The following is a 20,582-nucleotide window of genomic DNA, read 5'->3' as shown; positions in this document are numbered from 1 at the left end:
ATTTATATCTTGAACTGAAGTAAATGTGGTGCCCTCTTCAAGTGCCAGTGTCTACTTATCTGGTAGTGATAATTATTTAATGCTTCAAGTTCATGTTTCACCTTACACTTTCTGGTTCAGAATTTCCAGTAGAGGATATAGAGAAATTGTGTATTTCAGAGCATCCTACCTATTTTTCATTAATAGGCAAGACTGGGTACCACTGAACTCTCTCCCACTCACTCACAAACACATTGGTTTCCATTGAGTTGGAACTGGCTCATCGCTGACCACCCAGTGGATTTTCAAATGCTACAAACTGCACAGAAGAACATTATCCATCTTTCTCCTGTGGATTCAAACCACCAGAGAAGTGTCCTTTTGGATAAGCAGTGCAACTTTATACATACTGTACCACTAACTCAGTAAATATTTCCATTTGTGGTTATTCAAAAGTGCCAGAAGCTTACATCAAACAGCGATTTTAGACATCTTTGGCAATTAAAAGTTAAAAATTAAATTAATTTTTTTAAAATTATAGAAGTTCAAACTCTTAAAGTCCCACCCCTTAATGTTCCTACAAACATTATTGCACTCACAAGTTTACTTATTAATATGGAATTAGTTTCACTGAAAATGTTAAAGAGACTTTAGCAACGCCAGATTTAACTTCCATACTTTTCTAAAATTTTAATGCACTGCTGATGAGATTAGTTATTACATTGTCTTTATAAAAGGGATCTAGTGGCAGAGTAGTATCAAGCTACTAACATAAAAGTCTGTAATTTGAGCACACTAAGTGTCTCAATGGAAGAAAAGAACTAAGCTCTACTTCGGCAGAGACCGTATCTTAGAAGCCCTGTGAGGCAGTTATATTCTGCCATGCAGCGTTGGTAAGAGTTGGAATGGATTTGAGTTCACACAATATTGCCTTTATTCTAAAGCTAATTTACAAAAGGACTGCACAGCTTGACATGGTTGAGGTGAATGCATGCATAATCACACAAAGGGAAACAAATTAATGACTTACTTGATCGCTGGTTTTTAATGAAAAATAACTTTAGTCTCTCTTTAAAAGTATTTTCATTCATATAGAATTCAACTTGTACCCTGCAAACAGAATTAAAAAAAACACACAAAACTCACCATAAATAAGTTTGACTTAACTTATTTATTAAATGAAAACTAGGTTTATCTTTTTTGTAATCGAAAATATTTTTGCCTGTACAGTAATTTATATCAATATTTCAATATTAATAACATTAGAATATCTGTTTCTAAGTACTGTGGTCTAGTGGAAAAAAGCTGCACTGCAATCCTGAAGGCCCACGAGTTCAAGGTCACCAGCCATCAGCTGTTCCACTGGAGAAAGATGGACAATCTCCTCCAGAGCAATTAACTGCTTCTGAAAACCCACCGGAGGGTCTGCTATGGAGCGGTTCCAACTCCACGGGAAATAGCAACAACATATTCCAACATGTTGCTATTGTTGTGTGCCATCTAATTGGAACTGACCCATAGCTGACCCTCCCAGTGGCTTTTCAGAGACAGTTAATTGAACAGGAGGAGATTGCTCTTTCTTCTCCCATAGGGCAGTGGGAAGGTTTGAACCTTTGTGATTGAAGTTCAGCTTCTTACCTACCAATAGGTCACCAGAGCTCTCTTTACTTGCATCCTAACATTAAATAAATAAATGAATGAATGAATAAATAAATGAATTAATGAATAAATAAACAAATTGTTCCGTTTGATGCATTAGATGAGTTAAATGAACAGCAGAAAATCGCAATTGAGCAGAACACATTTTGTTTTTCATAAAGCAGTTACTGTCCTTTGAACTCAATTAGTGTTAGGGATAATTCAAAACTACTAATAAATCAGGGGTCCTTAAAAAGTGTCTTTTAAAAAATTTAAATCTGTTTCCAACAATTTTAATTTCCTGTCAAAAAATGAAACTTATGGTTGAAAAGCTTATTTAGATATTGTTGGTGTTGTTGTTAGGTGCTGTTGAGTCAAGTATGAGTCTTAACTATGTACAAAAATTTGAACTTTGTTTTATCCAGTGCCATCCTCACACTTCCTGACACACGAGAGTCCATTGTTCTAGTCACTATACCAATTCACCTGGCCAAGGGTCTTCCTCTTCTTCGCTGACCCTCCACTTTTCCCAGCATCACATCCTTCTCCAGGGAATAACTCCTCCTAGCAATATGTCCAATATATATGAGATATAGCCTCATCTTTCTTGCCTCCAAAGAGTACTCTGGCTGCAACTTCTCAAAGACATATTTGTTTGGTTTTTTTCTGGCTGTCCATGGGATGTGCAGTGCTCTACTCAAGAACCACAGCTCAAAGGTATCAGGTCTTCTTCTGTCATTCTTATTCATTGTCTAGTTCTCAAATGCATAGCAAGTGATCAGAAATACTATGGCCTGAATCAGATGCACCTTAGTCCTCAAAGACATAATTGTTGTTGTTGTTGTTGTTAAGTACCATCGAGTCATAGATGATTTATAGTGACCCTATGAATGAAAGACCTAAACACTAGTATAATTTTCATTAAAAAACATCATTACTCTTCAATAATTTAGAGAGGTTCTTAACTGCAGATTTACCCAGTGTAATACATCTCCTTATTTCCTGACTGCTAGTACTAAAGGTGTTAATTGTGGATCCAAGCAAGATGAAATTGACAGTTTTCACAGTTTCAATATCTTCTCCATCTATCTTTATATTGCCTGCTGGTCTAGTGGTAAGAACCTTTGCTTTTTTTATGTTGAGATATGCTCCATACTGAAGGTGGTATTCCTTGATTTATTGCAACAAGTGCTTCAAGTCCTTTTCACTTTCAGCAAGCAAGCTTGTGTCATCTGCATAATATAGGTTATTGATGGTCTCCCTTCATTCAGATGTTACTACCTTCTATATATACTGAATCAGGAACATAGAAATAACACCAATGATCAGAGACCAGGTAATTTATGGGGCAAGATGGTGCCCTACTGGTTAGTCGCTGTGCTACAATCCCAAAGGCATGTGGTTCAAATACACCAGCTGCTCTGCAGGAAAAGGATGAACAATCTCTTCCAACATGATTTACTGTCTCTGAAAAACCCACTGGAAGGTCACCTATGGGTCGATTCCATCTCGATGGAACAACAACAACAAACAATGATAAATCATGGGTCCTTAGAAAGTGACTTTTCTGTTTTATTCTGTTGTATTTACAAATCAGGATCATAGAGATAGCACCAATGATCGGAGATCAGATAATTTGTGGAAGGAGATTAAGGATATCATCCATGAAGAGAACAAAAGTTCACAAAAAAAAAGAGGAGAAAAAACGGACCAAAAAGGATGGCAGAAGAGACCCTGAAAACAGCACTATGCCAACATAAAAGGAAGGGATGCGAAATGAAAGAGCTCAAGAGGTTTGAAAAGGAAGGTTAAACTTAGAATTAGAGAATAAAAAGGAAAGAAATTGCTCAGGATTTCTCAAGTTGAAGGAAATGAAAAACAAATTTAAGCTCAAAGTAGCAATACATAGGAATGTAATGGGTAAAATCGTGAATGATCCAGGAAACACTGAAAGAAGATAGAGGGAAATACATAGAGTCACTGTACCAGAAAGAATAGACTGACAGAAATATTGCAAAATGCAGCATATAATCAAGAGCCCATGATAATGAAGGAAGAAATTCAGGTTGCACTGAAAGTACTGGTTAAAAATAAGGCCCCAGGAATAGATACGATAGCAATTGAAATGTTTCAAATGACAGATGCAGCCCTGGACGTACCCACCAGTCCATGTCAGGAATTTGGAGGACAGCTGTCTGGCCAACTGGCCGGAAGAGTTCCATATTTCTTTCCATACCCAAGAAAGGTGATGCAACAAAATGTAAAAATTATCAAACAATATCATTAATAGTTCACATAAGCAAAACACTGCCGAAGATCGTTCAAAAATGACTAAAACTGTACATAGAGGCCAACCAGAAGTCTGAGGTGGATTTAGAAGTGTCTGTGGCACGAGAAATAGCATTGTTGACTTCAGATGGTTCTGGCTAAAAACAAAGAATGTCAGAAGAATATCTATTTGTGTTTTATTGACTATGCAAAGGCATTTGACTGTCTGGATCAATAACAAATTATAGCTAGCATTGAGAAGAATGAGAATCCCAGAACACTTGATATAGAGGCTTGTGTAAAACCTCTATATAGACCAAGAAGCTGTTGTGGAACACTGTAGGGTATAAAATTATGAAAGTTATAAGGTGTGTTTTATATCCTTTCTCCATGCATATTTAGTCTATATGCTGAGAAAAAGAAGCTGGACTCTGTGAAGAAAAGTGTAGCATCTGAATTGGAGAAAATTCATCAATAACCTTTATTATGCAGATGACACAACCTTGCTTGCTGAAAGTGAAGAGGTCATTAAGCACTTGCTACAGAAGGTTAAGGTCTGTAACCCTCATTATGTGTTGCATTTCAACATGAAGGAAACAAAAATGTTCACCACTGGACTGATAAGCAACATCATAATGAATGGAGAAGGGATTAAGATTGTCAATGACTTCAACTTAATTGGATCTACAATCAATACACTTGGTACCAGCAGTCAGGATATTGGGAGACATATCGTACCAAGAATGTCTATAGTAAGAGATATGTTTCCAAAATATCAAGGCCTAAGGATGTCAGTTTGAGAATAAAAGCCACCTGATTCAGGTAATAGTATTTTCAGTCACTTGCTATTCATCTGAGAGCTGGTCAATGACTAAAGACACAAAAAAGAATTGATGTCTGAACTGTGGTATTTGAGAAGAGTACTGAAGATACAATGGAGTTCCAAAGAACAAACAGGTTTGTCTTAGAGAAGGTGCAGCCACAGTTCTCCTTGGAGGCAAACATAATGAAGCTTCATCTCACATACTTTGGGCATGTTACTAGGAGAGCCTACTCCTTAGAGAGGGACATTATGCTAGGGAAGATAAAAGAGCAAAAAAAAAGTCCCTTGATCAGGAGAGTTGACATAGTGATTGTAGCAAAGGGATTGAGTGTGTCTGAGATTGTGAGGATGACACAGGATAGGACAGTGTTCAGACTAGTTGTTCATAGGGTCACTGTGAATCATATTCAATTCAACAGCACCTAACAATAACAACAGTCAAGGGTAGGAGTGACTTTTAGATTGTTGAAGCTATTATAGAGAAGTTATAAAAGATAAAATAATGGGTTGGGATTTTAAGTGTTCATTTCATTATAAAATATATTTAGAAGTCAAAAGTACTTAATATTACTCTAACAAGCTTCTTTAGTTCCTACCCATATTCTAACACACTCTTAGATGAATAGTCAAAATTAACATGTTCAAAATAATGAATAATATTTGTACATAACTCTTGTAGCCTAGTAATAAGAAGCTGTGCTGTAATCCCAATAAGAAGCTGTGCTGTAATCCCAAAGGCATGTAGTTCGAATTCACCAGCTACTCTGAGGAATAAAGAAGGGCAATCTCCTCCCATGTGATTAACTGTCTCTGAAAACTTGCTGGAGGGTCAGCTATGCGTTGGTTTTGACAAGACAGTACAAACAACAACACTGATTTTTTTAGTAGTAAAAAAAATTATTAAATAAATAGTTTGAATCAATTCCTTTAAAGTCAGTATTCTGAAAAAGAGACAATAAAACATTTTAATGTTTATATAAACATTTTATTTGTCATTTTAATTCTATTTGTCCTACAGTTTTAATCCACCAGCTGCTACACAGAAACATGATGGGCAACCTCCTCCCGTGTAATTTAATGCTTCTGAATACTCACTGGAGGGTCAGCTATGGGTTGGTACTGACTCAAAGAGTCACAACAACAATACTGAAAAAAAGAGCTCTGGTGGCTTTGTAGGTAAGAAATGTCATTGCCAAACCAAAGTTAAGTACTTTGATTCCACCTCCTGTTCTGTGGGAGAAAGATCAGCAAACTTGTCAAATGACATTCAGGTGACATACTCTGAAAATACACTGGAGGGTCAGCTATGAGGCAGGTCTAACTGAATGGAAATAAGCTTAATTTATTTTTAATATCATAATTGGATTATAGAACAGTTGGAGGTTTTTTCCCCAACTCCCAGGAGTGATAAAAAAAAGTTTTGAAAAAATAATTAGCAAAAAATGAGGGTGCTTAACATTGATTGTGGAGAAATGGAGAAATATTTTATCCTATAAGTTCTCAAATACGTCATATATTCAAGAAAGTATGAAGGCCATTTAAAAAGTAGCTAAAGCCATGAAAGAAAATTTTGGAAACAACAGCAACAAGAGTTTTGGCAGTATTTATCTCTTACTTTTAAGAAAATATTTCAATCATAAACACTCATTTAAATAATTTCCTTTATTTTTTCCATATTATATTTTTCTACCTGATAGGTAAATTAAAAAGGTAAATATACAAAGTTTTCTATACTTACTACATCTTCCTGAAAGAAATTTTGAATATTATACTACTTTCAGCTGAACACTCCTACATATATGTCTATGTGCATGTGCTCACCCACACACAAATACACAAATGTACACACACATATAAACTACAAATGTATGTATACTCACATGAACATATGCAACCAAAAAACTGCTAGCACCTTCAAAAATCTTTATTAAATATGTTTCCCTTGTTTATAAAATGAGACATAAGATCATCCCAAATAAATTAAGCTTTAATATTGATGCTAGGTGGTTGTTATATGCTGTTGAATTGGAAGTGATTCATAGGTAACCTGTAGTGAGTTTTCAGAAGCTGTAAATTGCACAGGGAGCCTGTTGTTCTTTTCTGAAAGTGGCTTCTCATCTCTGTCGAGGGGCCCAAGACCTTCCCTGTTGCCTGAGTTAAGCATCCCACACAATAGCTAATCACAAGATTAAATACTTGGGAGTAAATCTAACCAGAAACACAAAGGATATATTCAAAGAAAATGACCAAGCATTGCTACAAGAAACAAAAAGAGACCTTGAGGAGTGGATGAACATACCTTGCTCATGGATAGGAAGACTCAATATTGTGAAAATGACAATACTACCAAAAGCAATTTACATGTTCTATGCAATTCCAATAAAATGCTAATTCCATTCTTCAGTGAGACAAAAAAAGAGGGCAATTTCCAGTTTCATTTGGAATGGAAAGAAGCCCCAAATAAGCAAAGAAATACATAAAATGAAAAACAAGATAGGAGGCATCTCACTCCCTGATTTCAAATCCTACCACATTGCCATGGTGGTCAAGACAGCATGATACTGGTACAATGACAGACACATAGTTCAATGGAATAGAATTGAGAACCCAGAAATCAGCCCATCTACCTATGGTCAACTGATTTTTGACAAGGAGATGAAATCAGTTAAATGGAGAAACGACAAACTTTTTAACAAATAGTGGTAGAAAAATAAGAAAATTATCTGTAGAAAACTCACGAAAGATCCATACCTCACTCCATGCCCCAAAACCGATTCAAGGTGGAGCATGGACCTAGAACTAAAACCAAGGAATATAAACGTCATTAAAGAAAAGCTTGGAAGAACTCTAGAAGTCCTAATCCACAATATAAACAGTCTTCCAAGCATCTTGAAAAATCTACAAGGAGAGGATAAAATAGATGAATGGGACCTTCTAAGACTTAAATTCCTATGCACATCCAAAAACTTCTCCAATGGGGTAAAAATGGAAGCCACAGACTGGAAAAAAGTATTTGGTAATGACATGTCAGATAAGAGACATATCTAGAATATATATAAAATACTCGAGCACAACAACAAGATAAAGGTAAACAACCCAATTGAAAACTGGGCAGAATATGAACAGACACTTCATCAAAGAAGACATTCAGATGGCATACAAACACATGAAGAAATGTTCAAAATCCCTAGTTCTAAGAAAGATGCAAATCAAAACAACTATGAGATACCATCTCACCCCAGTCAAAATAGCAAAATGTAACAGAACAGCAAACAACAAATGCTGGCGAGGATGTGGAGAAATTGTTGGTGGGAGTGTAAAATGGTGCAACCACTATGGAACGCTGTATGGCGCTGTCTCAAAAAGTGGCAAATAGAAATACCATTTGACCCAGCAATTCCACTACTGGGAATATATCTCAAAAAAAAACCATAACTGCCACCTAAGTAGATATATGCACACTCATATTTATTGCACTTTTGTTCACAATAGCAAAGAGTTGGAGACAACCTAAGTGCCCAACAGCAAACAAATGGATAGCGAAGCTCTGTTATATCCACACAATGGAATACGATGCTGCATTGAAAAACAAGGAACTCATGAAATATTATGAAAATTGGATGACCCTGGAGGACATTATGCTGAGTGAAATATCTCAGACAGAAAAGCACAAATACTGCATAGTGCCACTGTTGTAAAACAGAACTGAGAAAGATGGGATAAATTATGTATTGACACAGATAAGAGAGAGAACTGTTTGAAAGGGATATATAATTGGGAATTACTGTCATGACAGGAATCCAGAACGAAGGCTGTATAGTGGAGTGGACTTGGGAGGAGGGATTGTATAACGATGAAAGAATTTTTCTTTTATTTTTCAAAGAGAAGAGCAAATAGGGGGTGAGGAATGGGCAGGGAGAAAAGTGAAACAATGAATGAATGGAAATCCAAAGTCTTTGTAAATTTTCAGTAAAATTAATAATAACAATAAACAAAGACATAAAACAAAAAAAAATTCACAGGGGGAGATAATCCATCTTTCTCCTGTGAAACACCTGGTGTAATGAAACCACCTCCCTTTAGGCTAGCTTGCCACTCCTTACCCACTAGGCTATCAAATTTTCCCATAGTACTGAAATCACCCTAAATTATTTTAAATTTGCTATTGATGAAAAAGCAGATTTGAGAGGACATATGGATATTACAAAAAGACTTTATCCAAGGCCATACATATTTGCTTCTGAAAGTTCTACAATGTGTAAAATGCCAAATTTTACATGAGATTTTATATTTGGTACAGTATGTACAAGATAGGCATAAAATAGAACTAAAATTAAAAAATTAAATCTCAAGAAAATTATAAATTTAATAAATATGATAAATTCATATCCCATTTAAGCTTGGTTATAGGAACCAATTATTATGTTTAAGTACTAATATAAATGCTTTTGTGAAGGTATTTTGTAGATCTGCTTAACTAGACCACAAAATCTCTACTAATCCCTAGGATGTCAAATTCTTGTACAATGAAATGTGCTCTATTTCCTAGATTCATAATTTTGTCCAATCCATGTTTCAATTATCACTGTACATTTGCTATTTGTCTTCATTTTGAGTCTTGCTACATTAGCAAATGAAGGTTCTTCACTGGATGAAAGCTTTACGCCACCAAACTTCCTAAAAAGGGAAGAACTCATTTAACATTTTTCAGACTTAGAGAACTGAAAAAAATTCAAGTCTCAAGTTGCAATCCTGAGAGTATGCATTAAAAAAGATGGCAGGAATAAACAGAATCACTGTGCCAAAAAGAATTACTTGATTTTGAAAATTTGTAGGGGGTTACCATAGGAACAAAGCTTGAAAGGAGGAGTGGCATCCACTTCTGTAATAGCTTGCCTCCGGAAACCCTGTGAACCTGGAGAGAGGATGAGAGACACCCAAGCGTTGAGGACTCTCCTTCACAGGGTCACTATGAGTCGCCTGCGACCCGACAGCACTTAACAACAACAACAACCATAGAAACAAGAGCCGATGATAAGGAAGGATGATGTTCAAACTGCATTGAAAACAATAGCAAAAAATAAGGCCCTAGGAATTGCTGGAATGTCTATTGATATACTTCTATTAACAAATGCTGCCCTAGATGTGTTCAATACTTTATGCCAGGAAATTTGGAGGGTAGCTACCTGGACAACTGACTGGAAGAGATCCATATTTGTCCACATTACTAAAAAAGGTGATATACAGAATGTGAAAATTATTGACTAATATTATTAATATGTTATGCAAGCAAAAAATATGGTTAAAGGTCATTAAAAGAAACAGCTCACATGGTACATTCACAGAGAAGTATTGGAAATTCAAGCTGACTTTAGAAGAGGTTGCAATACCATGGACATCACTGTTGATATCAGATGGATCCTGATTGAAAGCAAAGAATACCAGACGAAGGTGTAGTTATGTTTTACTAACTATACAAAGACATCTGACTGTATGGAGGTGGATCATAACAAATTATGGCTAACATTGAGAAGTATGGGAATCTCAGAACACTTAATTGTACTCAAACAAAATCTACACCAAGACTAAGAAACTGTTGTCCAAATGAAGTAAACAAACTTTGTATCATTTTACATCATCAAAGGTGTGTGTCATGATTGTATCTTTTCACCATACTAACTCAATCCGTTGTTGTTGTTGTTGTTGTTATGTGCCATTGAATTACTTGCAACTCATAGCAACCCTATGTACAAGAGCCCTAAATGTGATTCTACTCTGTGCCAATCTGTTAGCAAAGTAAATAATTCATGAATCCAGAGACAATGAAGAAGAATTTTGCATCAGGGTTGGAGAAAGACTCACCAACAACCTATAGATGACACAACTATGCTTGCTGAAAGTAAGGAGTATATGAAACTCTTGTTGTAGAAAAACAAGGACTACAGCCTTCAGTATGGACTACACGTTAACATCAAGAAAACAATGCCCTCACCACAGAACCAACAGTCAATATTATAATAGATGGAGAAGGGATTGAAGTTGCCAATTATTTCATCTTCCCTGAATCAGCAATCAACTACTACTAGTGACAAAATCAGGATACTTATTGCATTAGGCAAGTCTGCTGTCAGTGATCTCTCCAAAATGCTCAAGATCAAGGATGTCCACAAAGATGGCAAATCAGCAAAGGAAAGGAAGACCCACAAAAATCTGGATTGACATGGTAACTTAGTGACTTCAACAATTAATGGGCTCGAGTATATCAGAGATTATAAGAATGGCACAGGATAAGGTAGAGGTTGGTTAGCTCTACGTAGGATTGCTATGAGTCCTATTCAACTTGACAGCACCTAACAATAACAAAAAACTTCACCGTACTATGTGCATTAGTATTTAAACTAACACTTCACAATAGTCTCTCAATCCAATGCCAACCAGTCAGAATCAACTCAAAGTTGACCCTCCAATATGATTTCAGGAAAATGTACATCAAATAGGAGGAGATTGCTCATTTTCTTTTGGTACAGTAGCTGATAGATTGAAACTAGCAAAGAGGAGCTGACTTTGGGTCAGCAGTGCAATTCTTTATGGACTACGTCATCAGAACGTCCTTTGCAATAGTCTAGCTTAGTTGACATATAAAACTAACTGGCCATGTGTATGTGTATGTGTGTGTGTGTGTGTGTATGTATGTAGTATGTATATATGTATCCACAGATGATTTCAGGACCCCTTCTGCCCTTCTGCTGTGCCTGCCGGGATTTCCTTATTTTTACCCTCTATGGGGCCTTGGAATGGATCGCGTGCTGCGGCCTTGGGACTCCACGTTTACCTGGAATGTATGTATCTATACTATATCACACACACTTCAGTGAGTGATGGTGGCTTAATGGTAAGGAACTGTGCTGCCAACACAATGATATTCAGTTCAAATCCACCAACTGCTCCACAGGAGAAAGATGGGCAATCTCCTCCTACAGGATCAGCTACAGGTCGGTTTTTACTAGAAATTAAATTACAGCAACATATACATTTCAAAGTAATATATACAGTTCCCAGTACAATTCCTGATATTCAGAGCTTTTCATCTAATGCCATTTCTATATTTCCAGATGGTGGTGTGCTCCTAATCTCATGCTAAGTAAGGAGAAAGGAGAAAATGCAGTATCTCCATGTACTACTACTTCAAAAGTTACCTCATACTTCTCTTTCTATACTGAACTTAAATTTTGGTTTATATTAATAGCAGTTTTCTAAATATATGAAATTCCTCTTTGTTTCCAATTATATTTCTAGTCATTTCCTTCAGTGTGAAAGAATTTCCTGTTAAGGATGTAGCAGTTCTCATAAACCCATTAGAATGAAAATCAAATTGAAATTTTTTTATCCTCATATTTCTAGCATCTTTCTTAGTATTTAGGACTTATTAGACATTAGCACTGGTGGAATTTGTGACTAACAGGGTAATCAGGCCCCCAGTGCTGTCTTTAGAATAGATCATAAGGTCTGTGAGTCAGTGTTATCATGGGAGAGATAAGCACATCTTCCCTCCCTTCTTCAGTTTACACCTATTAGGATATCCAAAAACTGAATCTGTGGTGAGCTGAATCCCTAAAATTCTTTTTTTATTCCAACTCGATCTATTTTGTGTTTATTGTAAATTCCACTCAAATTTTTGAAAGATTCTTTATTTAAATTTTGTTAACTTATGACTTCTATTGGTTTTTACTTGTTCCTCTCCTTGGTTCCAATGAATAGTTTCATGTGAATTTACATTAATATTAATTTGTTTGCTTTTCAAAACATGAGAATGACTTTTATAAGGAAGACATAGACCTTATTTTCAGAAGAAAAAAAAGAGACTCAAATCATTTTAAGGACTTATCCATGTTCTTAACAGCTAACACTGAGACAAAGTCAGGATATAAGTCTTTCTGTTACTTAATTTGGCTATTTTCTTCCTCATTAAGCTGACATGCTCTTGTGTAGGAGTGGTACAGATCAGTTGAGAAAGCATTGCAAAAACCAGTGCAAACACCAGACCTACATAGGTTACTAAGAAGTGTTGTTTAATCCTGCCCATTAGCTTCTGACAAAAAACAGCATTCCTATCGTCAAATACTCATTCCTAACCCTGGAAATGAATTAATTAAGTAACAATTAATGTTGACACTTCTAAATAAATAAGCAAGGAAATAAATAAGATTGATCTACTTTTCATTCTAAATGGGTAGTTTTGCCAGTTCATTCAGTGAGTCACTGACCAAATTCCAAATTTTGCTACATGCACAAATAGCCTTGTTTTAGCTCGCTCAGAATCCTTAATAAGGAATTTCTTTCACAACTTCTTTTTGTTCCCTTAATACTTTAATCTGTCCAATATTATAGTTTAAGTTTTTAAATCTAATTTTCTCACTTTGTTGCTTCTGGTATGTGCCATTGAGTCAGAACTGACTCAACTGACTCTCCAGTGTGTTTTCAGAGGCAATAAGTCTCATGGGATGAGTCTGCTAATCCTTTTACTATAGTCAAATTGGTACGTTTGAACTATGTGACTTTGGGATTACAGTGCAGCTTCTTACCACTAGGCCACCGGAGGGGACAACATCGTAATGTGATGTTAAATGCAGTCATTAAATGTGATAGTTTCTAAAACAAGTCTGGCAATTACTTTTTTAAAAAAATTTAAACAATGCTATCTTGCGAGAGATTAAACCAGCAACTATATATGATATATAGATAACTATAGAGAGATAGACACAAGATAGTATATATATATATTTTAGATAGAAACATTCAGATTTATGTATGTGTAAATATGAGTATGTATATGTATATGTATATGTATATGGTGTGATATAACATTAATGATGGAAAAAGTCAGTTAGTATCAACCATCAGCAATTACCTTTTATTATATATAATACTGAGAGTCCTTAAAAAACGGCATTCACTTTCCTGCTCCTCCTTGGGAATCACGACTTCCAGGTAGTTGATAATACACAGTCTTGTGGTTTTCCATGGCAAAATCCATTACAAACCCAGTCAAGAGTACTTTTAGTATTCAAGTCTCTCTTCAGTTAGAGAACTTACACTATCATGTGAAATATTCATTTGCAAGACTTACTTCTGAACTTCCCATTTTATGTACAGTAATTAAATGTAAGCAACATTCTTTTAACTTACAATTAAGTAAAGGAAATAAAAGACACAGAAAGCTCATATAAGAATATATCTTTCCCTCCCTCTTTTCATTATACAACATGAAACCTCTTTGGGAGCCTGTCATCTTTAAAATGAAGGAAAAAAACCTATGTCCAATATTTCCAACAACAGACTAGTTATTTATATTCTATTTTGTTAAAAATATAATCAAGGGAAGCAAGTATACACATCATTTGGGCTTGCCTTAAGTTCCCTTTGGGAATCACTGCACACACTTAGACATTTGCACATACTCACAAAAAAACACCATATGCTTTGAGATCAGATGTCATGAAATGTTAATCCTGACTGAAATATTATACTTGTTGTTTTGAAACTTTGATAGAAATTCTGATGATATTTCTGCAGTCTACAGTTTCTAGGAGTGACACAGTTCATTGGCAAAGTTGACTTTGGGGAGATTTGTATGTGTGGGTGTGTGAGGGGGAAGAACCACTGGGTTTCAAAAACTAGATCTTTTTTCACAGATTGTAGTTATTTGAACAAAATTGGAACCATGAAGAGATTCATACTCAATGCAGGAATCACTTTGTATTTCATATTTTAAGTAATAAAATGCATTTTTTCTGCTGATGGCATCTGATTGTAAATCCACTCTGCACTTCATCCATTTTACACCTTATAGGGAGAGATCATCATTCAGTAATGAACACAGCTCCCTGGGAATGAGGAGATGATGAACCTGGTTAAGGACTGCATGAAAACATACTTTGAACTATAACAATTTTATATTTATTAAAGTTATTTAATTCTGGTGAAATTTCATGTCTTGGAAAAGTCAGATGATGCATATTCCACTAATGTTAATATTAAAATACATCTTATATTTCCTTTCTTTGTTTTCTTCAAGGAATTGCATAGTTTTAGATGTAAAATACAGGACTTCTGTGATTGTGAGATGGTTTTTGTGTACAGTATAAGATCTAGATCCTGTTTTGGTTATTTTCGTGGTTTGCTTGATTGTTTCTGAAAGTGGGTAACCAATCTTGACAATATTTATCATTCCTGGACAATTTATTTCTTTGTCCATAAATGGATGAATATATTTTGGGGTCTTCAAGTTTGTTCCACTGGGCTATGTCTAGCACTGAATGTATATCAAGCTATTTGTTTATAGAGACTGTATTGAGAGTGTTCACAGCTTCAGTTTGCTCGGCTCCACAGTCAACACTCTTGGTACCAGCAGTCAGGAAATCAAAAAGCGTATCGCGATGGGAAAGTCTGCTGTTAGGGACCTCTCAAAAGTACTCAGGAGCAACAGTGTCTCTCTGGAGACTAAGGTGCGCCTGATACAGGTCATGGTATTTGCAATGGCTTGTTATGCATCAGAGAGTTGGACAATGACTAGGGAGGATAGAAGGAGAATTGACGCCTTTGAGCTGTGGTGCTGGAGAAGAGTATTGAATGTACCATGGACTGCCAGGAAAACAGACAGATTCATCTTGGAGAGGATTAAACCAAGCTACTCCTTGGAGGCAAAGATTCTGGGGCTTCGTCTGACATACTTTGGACATGTTGCCAGGAGGGACGGGTCCTTGGAGAGGGACATCATGCTTGGGAGGGTGGAGGGACAGCGCAGGAGGGGAAGACCCTCTATGAGATGGATTGATTCGGTGACTGGGGTAGTCGGGATGGGTGTGTCAGAGGCGGTGCGGTTGGCGCAGGATAGAGCAGGGTTTAGAGCTGTTGTGCATAGGGTCGCTATGAGTCGGAAACGACTCGACGGCACATAACAACAACAACATGGTATGCTTTAATATCTGGGAGTGTAAGGCCTCTATTTTATTTTCAAATATCAGTTTGATTACTCAGGGCCTTTCTGTACCATACAAAGTTGGTCATTAGCTTTTCCATTTTCATAAAGAATGTTTTTAGGAATTATATCAAGACAGAGAGTGTTATCTCTGTAGATCAACTAGTTGTTGTGTACCATTGAGTAGTAAGGTTTTCAGAGGCAGTTAATCACACATTATATCACCAGCAGAACACCTGGTAGATTCAAACTGTGTTCCTTTGGACTTACAGTGCAGCTGTTTGCCACTAAGCCACCAGAGATAAACTTAGGTAGTACTGACATTTTCACTATATTAGATCTCCCAATCCATATCCAAAAAAAAGAATGCTTTTTTCTATTTGTGTAGGAATCTTAGTTTCTTATTCTACTGTTTTGTATTTTTTATTACATAAATATTTTATGCCTCTGGTTGATACCTAAGTATCTTTTTTGAGGAGGTTATTGGACAATGACTAGGGAGGATAGAAGGAGAATTGACGCCTTTGAGCTGTGGTGCTGGAGAAGAGTATTGAATGTACCATGGACTGCCAAGAAAACAGACAGATTCTCCTAGAGAGGGTTAAACCAGGCTACTCCTTGGAGGCAAGGATTCTGGGGCTTCGTCTGACATACTTTGGACATGTTGTAAGGAGAGACAGGTCTTTGGAGAAGGACATCATGCTTGGTAGGGTAGAGGGACAGGGCAGGAGGGGAAGACCCTCTATGAGATGGATTGATTCAGTGACTGGGGTAATCGGGATGGGTGTGTCAGAGGCAATGAGATTGGCACAGGATAGAGCAGGATTTAGGGCTGTTGTACATAGGGTCGCTATGTGTCTCAAACGACTCGATGGCACATAACAACAGCATCAACAATATTGTAAATGGATCAAAATAGCAAATCTAAACTCTGTTTCATCCTGGGCCATCCTCACACCTTCTTGCCAGTCTAGAGCCCATTGCATCAATCCACCTGGTTGAGGGACTTCCACTCCACCCTTCCAAACATCATGACCCGCTCTAAGGAATAGCCCCTCCTAGCAATATGCCCAAAGTATGTTAGTTGAAGGCTCATTATCCGTGCCTCGAAAGAACACTCCAGCAACACCCTCTCCAAGACATATCTGTTCTTTAGGCAGTCCACGGGCTGTTCAGAGTTCTTTCCCAACACCACAATCCAAAGTCATCATCAATTCTTCAGTCACCCCTATTCATTATCCAGCTATTCAGCTCTCAGATTCATGGCAAGACCATTCCTAGATCAGAAGCACTTTAGTCCTCAAACTGACAGACATCATTATTCCTCAATAATTTGGAGAGATCCCTAACTGCAGACTTCCGCAGTGCAATATATCTCCTGATTTCCTGACTGCTGGTACAAAGGGAAAAAAAAAGAAAAAGTTTACGGTATAGAATAATTCATTGATTTTTGTGTCAGTAAAATATCTATAACTTAGAAATGCAAAATAGAATACTAAATTTTTTTTTCAGTGAAATGCTGGCTATCACTGTCTATTTTTCATGTGTGCTGTAGACTATAATGTTAGAATTTTGGCCAAAATACAAGTAACCAGTGTCTGTCTGATAAATGATATTATTTCAAGAATTAAGTTTCATGATTCTATTGATCTTTTTTAAGATGCTCTAATCCAGCAATCTTTTCCTACCATCTTCTAAAAGTATTTAGGTTCTTACATGCTTTTTTGATCAGTTTTAATATGTAGTTATTTCTTTCATTAATAATAGATGGTTGAACAACATTTTTTACATGTTTTCATATTTTATTTATGTGAGGGTTATGCTTCTTTAGCCTTTTGAAAATAACACTTTACATTTTTCAATAAATAAGTATGAACGCCTTATTAATTTATTTATAATTCCTAGTGGAAATGGCTTTAAAAAACAAAATATTATTTATATTATTAAATTAGTCCATAAAATTTATAAAGATAAAATCAAAATTACACAGGGTATATTATGGAATAACGTGAACTGATTTTGTAACTGAAAAGGATCAAACTAGGAAGAATTTCTAATAAAAAAATAAAGAGTAAGAATTTTCTCTCCCTGATTATCAAGACTTCGTAGGATGCTACAATAATTAAGATATTATAGAAATGGCATATTTGTATGAGAATAATCTGGAACAAGAAGTGCATTGCAGGGTTTCCTGGGGAGGGGAAGGGAAGGGGAAAATGTGCGACAATGAATAAATAAATTAATTAATTAATTAAATAAAAAGGGGGGGTGAAGAAAAGGCATATTGTTGCTGTTGTTAGGTGCCATCCAGTCAAGTATAATTCATAGATACCCCATAACAAGAGATCTGACGCTGTCCTAACCTGTGCCATCCTTATAATCTCTGACACATTGCACCATTGCTATAGTCAAACATTATGTCCATTCCAAGTGTTATGTCCATTTCCAAGGAATAGACTCTAATAGCAATATGTACAAAGTATATAAAACAAAGCATCTCCATACCTGTTTCCAAGGGGCACTCTGGCTGCCCATTTCACAAAATATTTTTATTTGCTGTTTTGAAAGTTCATGAGATATTCAGTACTCTTCACCAACACTACAACTCAAAGTCATCAATTCTTCTTCCATCATACTTACTCATTTTCCACCTGGCAGATTCATAACAAGTGATTTAAAGACTATAGCCTGAATGAAGCACACTATAATTTTCAGATTGGTATCATTGTTCTTCAGAATTTTGGATAAACCCCTGAAAGCAGAATTGTTCAATGCAATACATCTGCTCATCTGCTTGGTACTGTTGGTACCAAGGGTGTTAATTGTAAATCTGGGTAAAATGAAATTGGTGACAATTTTAATCTTTTGTCCATCTATCATGATCTTCTTTATCAGTCCAATGCTGAGGAATTTTGTCTTTTTGATGTTGAGATGTAATCCATGTTGAAATATGTCATCTTTGATCTTTTACAGTAAGCATTTCAAGCCTCCTCACGTTGTGTCATTTGCATAAATAAAGGCTGATAAATCTTCCTCCAATCCTGATGCCACATTCTTCGTCATAGAGTTCATCTTCTCAAATATTTTCTCAGTGTGCAGATTGAATAGATACAGAATAAGGATTTATTCCTGGCATACATCCTTCCTGATTTTAAACCTCACAGTAATCCCTTGCTTTATTTGGACAATAGCTTCTTGTTCTAGATATATAGGTTTCATATGAGCATAACTGAGATTTCTGGTATTCCTATTCTTCTCAGTTAGCCAGTTTGTTAAGATACATAACAGACATAACAAACACAGACTGCTAGAACTGGCATACAGAAAGATGAAGCAACTCTTGAAATAAAAGTCAATAAATAGTCTCAAGCATCAAGTAGTAAGATAAGTCAAATAGGATCTTTTTAAAAATTGTAATATAGACACAATAAAAAAAGAATTAATCACAGGAAGGGACTGGAAAGATGAACAAATGACAACAGAAAAGAGAAGGAGGACAAAAAATACCTTTGTATAGAGATGATTGAAAGTAATGTCAGCAAACAAAATTAGTTTAAAATTATGTTTGGGGGGAAAAAGTTCTGTGTAAAATTTCACCCAAACCACAATAAAATGTTTAAGGAATCAATTAAAAATGGAACTTGTTTGACAATCTAAATAGAAGGTGAGAATTTTGATGGCCTTTAAGAAGATGATAGGGAAATCTCAAATCCTGTCTTGTCAGACCTTATGCCATTTGTGATGCTTAGTAACTGATGCAGGTTTGACACTGAATGCTGATGGACCTCTGGGAGAATCAGTGTTACCTGATTGAGAAAAGATTATAGGGCCATCTCAGATTACAGAACCTTACTTGCTGAAACTGAAGAAGACTTGAAGCTCTTGGTGCAGAAGGTTGGGACTATAGTCTTCAATATGGATTGAAGTTCAATATGAAGTATATAAAGATTCTCACCAGTGGGTCAATTGGCAACACCATGATAGATGGAGAAGAGATTGAGGTTGCTAGCAATTAAAGCTTGCTCATATCCACAATCAACACTCTTAATACCAGCAGTCAGGACATGAAAAGATTTGCATTGGGAAAATTTGCTGTCAGAGATCTCTCCAGAGGGCTAGAGACTAAGGTGCGCCTCATCCAGTCCATGGTCTTTGCAATTACTTGCTATGCTTCAGAGAGCTGGACAATGACTAAGGATGACAGAAGAATTGATGTCTTTGATTTGCGGTGCTGGAGAAGAGTCTTGAGCATACCATGGTCTACCAAGAAAACAGATAGGTCTGTCTTGGAGAGTGAAAGAAAGTTTTTCCTGGGATGATAGGATATTGAAGATCCATCTCACATATGTTGGGCATGTTGTCAGGACAGACTGGTCCTTGAAGAAAGACAGACATAAAGTTTGGATGGTAGAGGGACAGCACAGGAGAGGAAGATGCCGGATGAGATGGACTGATACAATAACTGGGGCAATGGGCATTGGTGGGTCAGAATTAGTGAGACTGGCTCAGAACTCCTGTACATACGGTTGCTATGGGTCATAGGCAATGTGACAGCACATAACAACATAGGCCTATATAAGGAGTTGCACTGCCAACCTCAAATCAGACAGTTTGAATCCTCCAGCTGTTCTTCAGGAGAAAGACAGACAATCTCCTCTCCTGTCATCTTCAGTCTCTGAAAACTCATAGGTATGTCAACTAGGAGTTGACTCTGACTTGACAGAACATGAAGAAATGGAAAATAATGAACTTAGGCCTCTTCCTCACAAAAATTTAGATCTCATCATATTGAGGAATATTTAGGAATATCTTCATTTTTTTATTAAAAAGTAATGATGCTGGAGGACATTATGCTGAATGAAATATCTCAGTCACAAAGGGACAAATACTGCATGG

General features: G+C 36.3%; 1 protein-coding gene across 2 annotated transcripts in view; it reads right to left on the bottom strand.

Annotated features, from left to right (window-relative positions):
- Positions 1 to 20,582, bottom strand: part of KCNT2 (potassium channel, subfamily T, member 2) — a 734,552-nt gene that overhangs the window by 496,933 nt on the left and 217,037 nt on the right. For both annotated transcript variants that reach the window (XM_006892105.1, XM_006892106.1), the window contains exon 2: positions 1,010 to 1,089. In XM_006892105.1, coding sequence (XP_006892167.1) covers positions 1,010 to 1,089 — 80 coding nt within the window. The remainder of the gene's footprint in view (positions 1 to 1,009; positions 1,090 to 20,582) is intronic.

Source organism: Elephantulus edwardii, unplaced genomic scaffold (genome assembly GCF_000299155.1).
Source record: "Elephantulus edwardii isolate Elephantulus edwardi_28Jun2011 unplaced genomic scaffold, EleEdw1.0 scaffold00110, whole genome shotgun sequence".
NCBI classification, from domain to species: domain Eukaryota; kingdom Metazoa; phylum Chordata; class Mammalia; order Macroscelidea; family Macroscelididae; genus Elephantulus; species Elephantulus edwardii.
The sequence above is the reverse complement of the archived record's forward strand: the minus strand, read 5'-3'. Positions and strand labels throughout refer to the sequence as shown.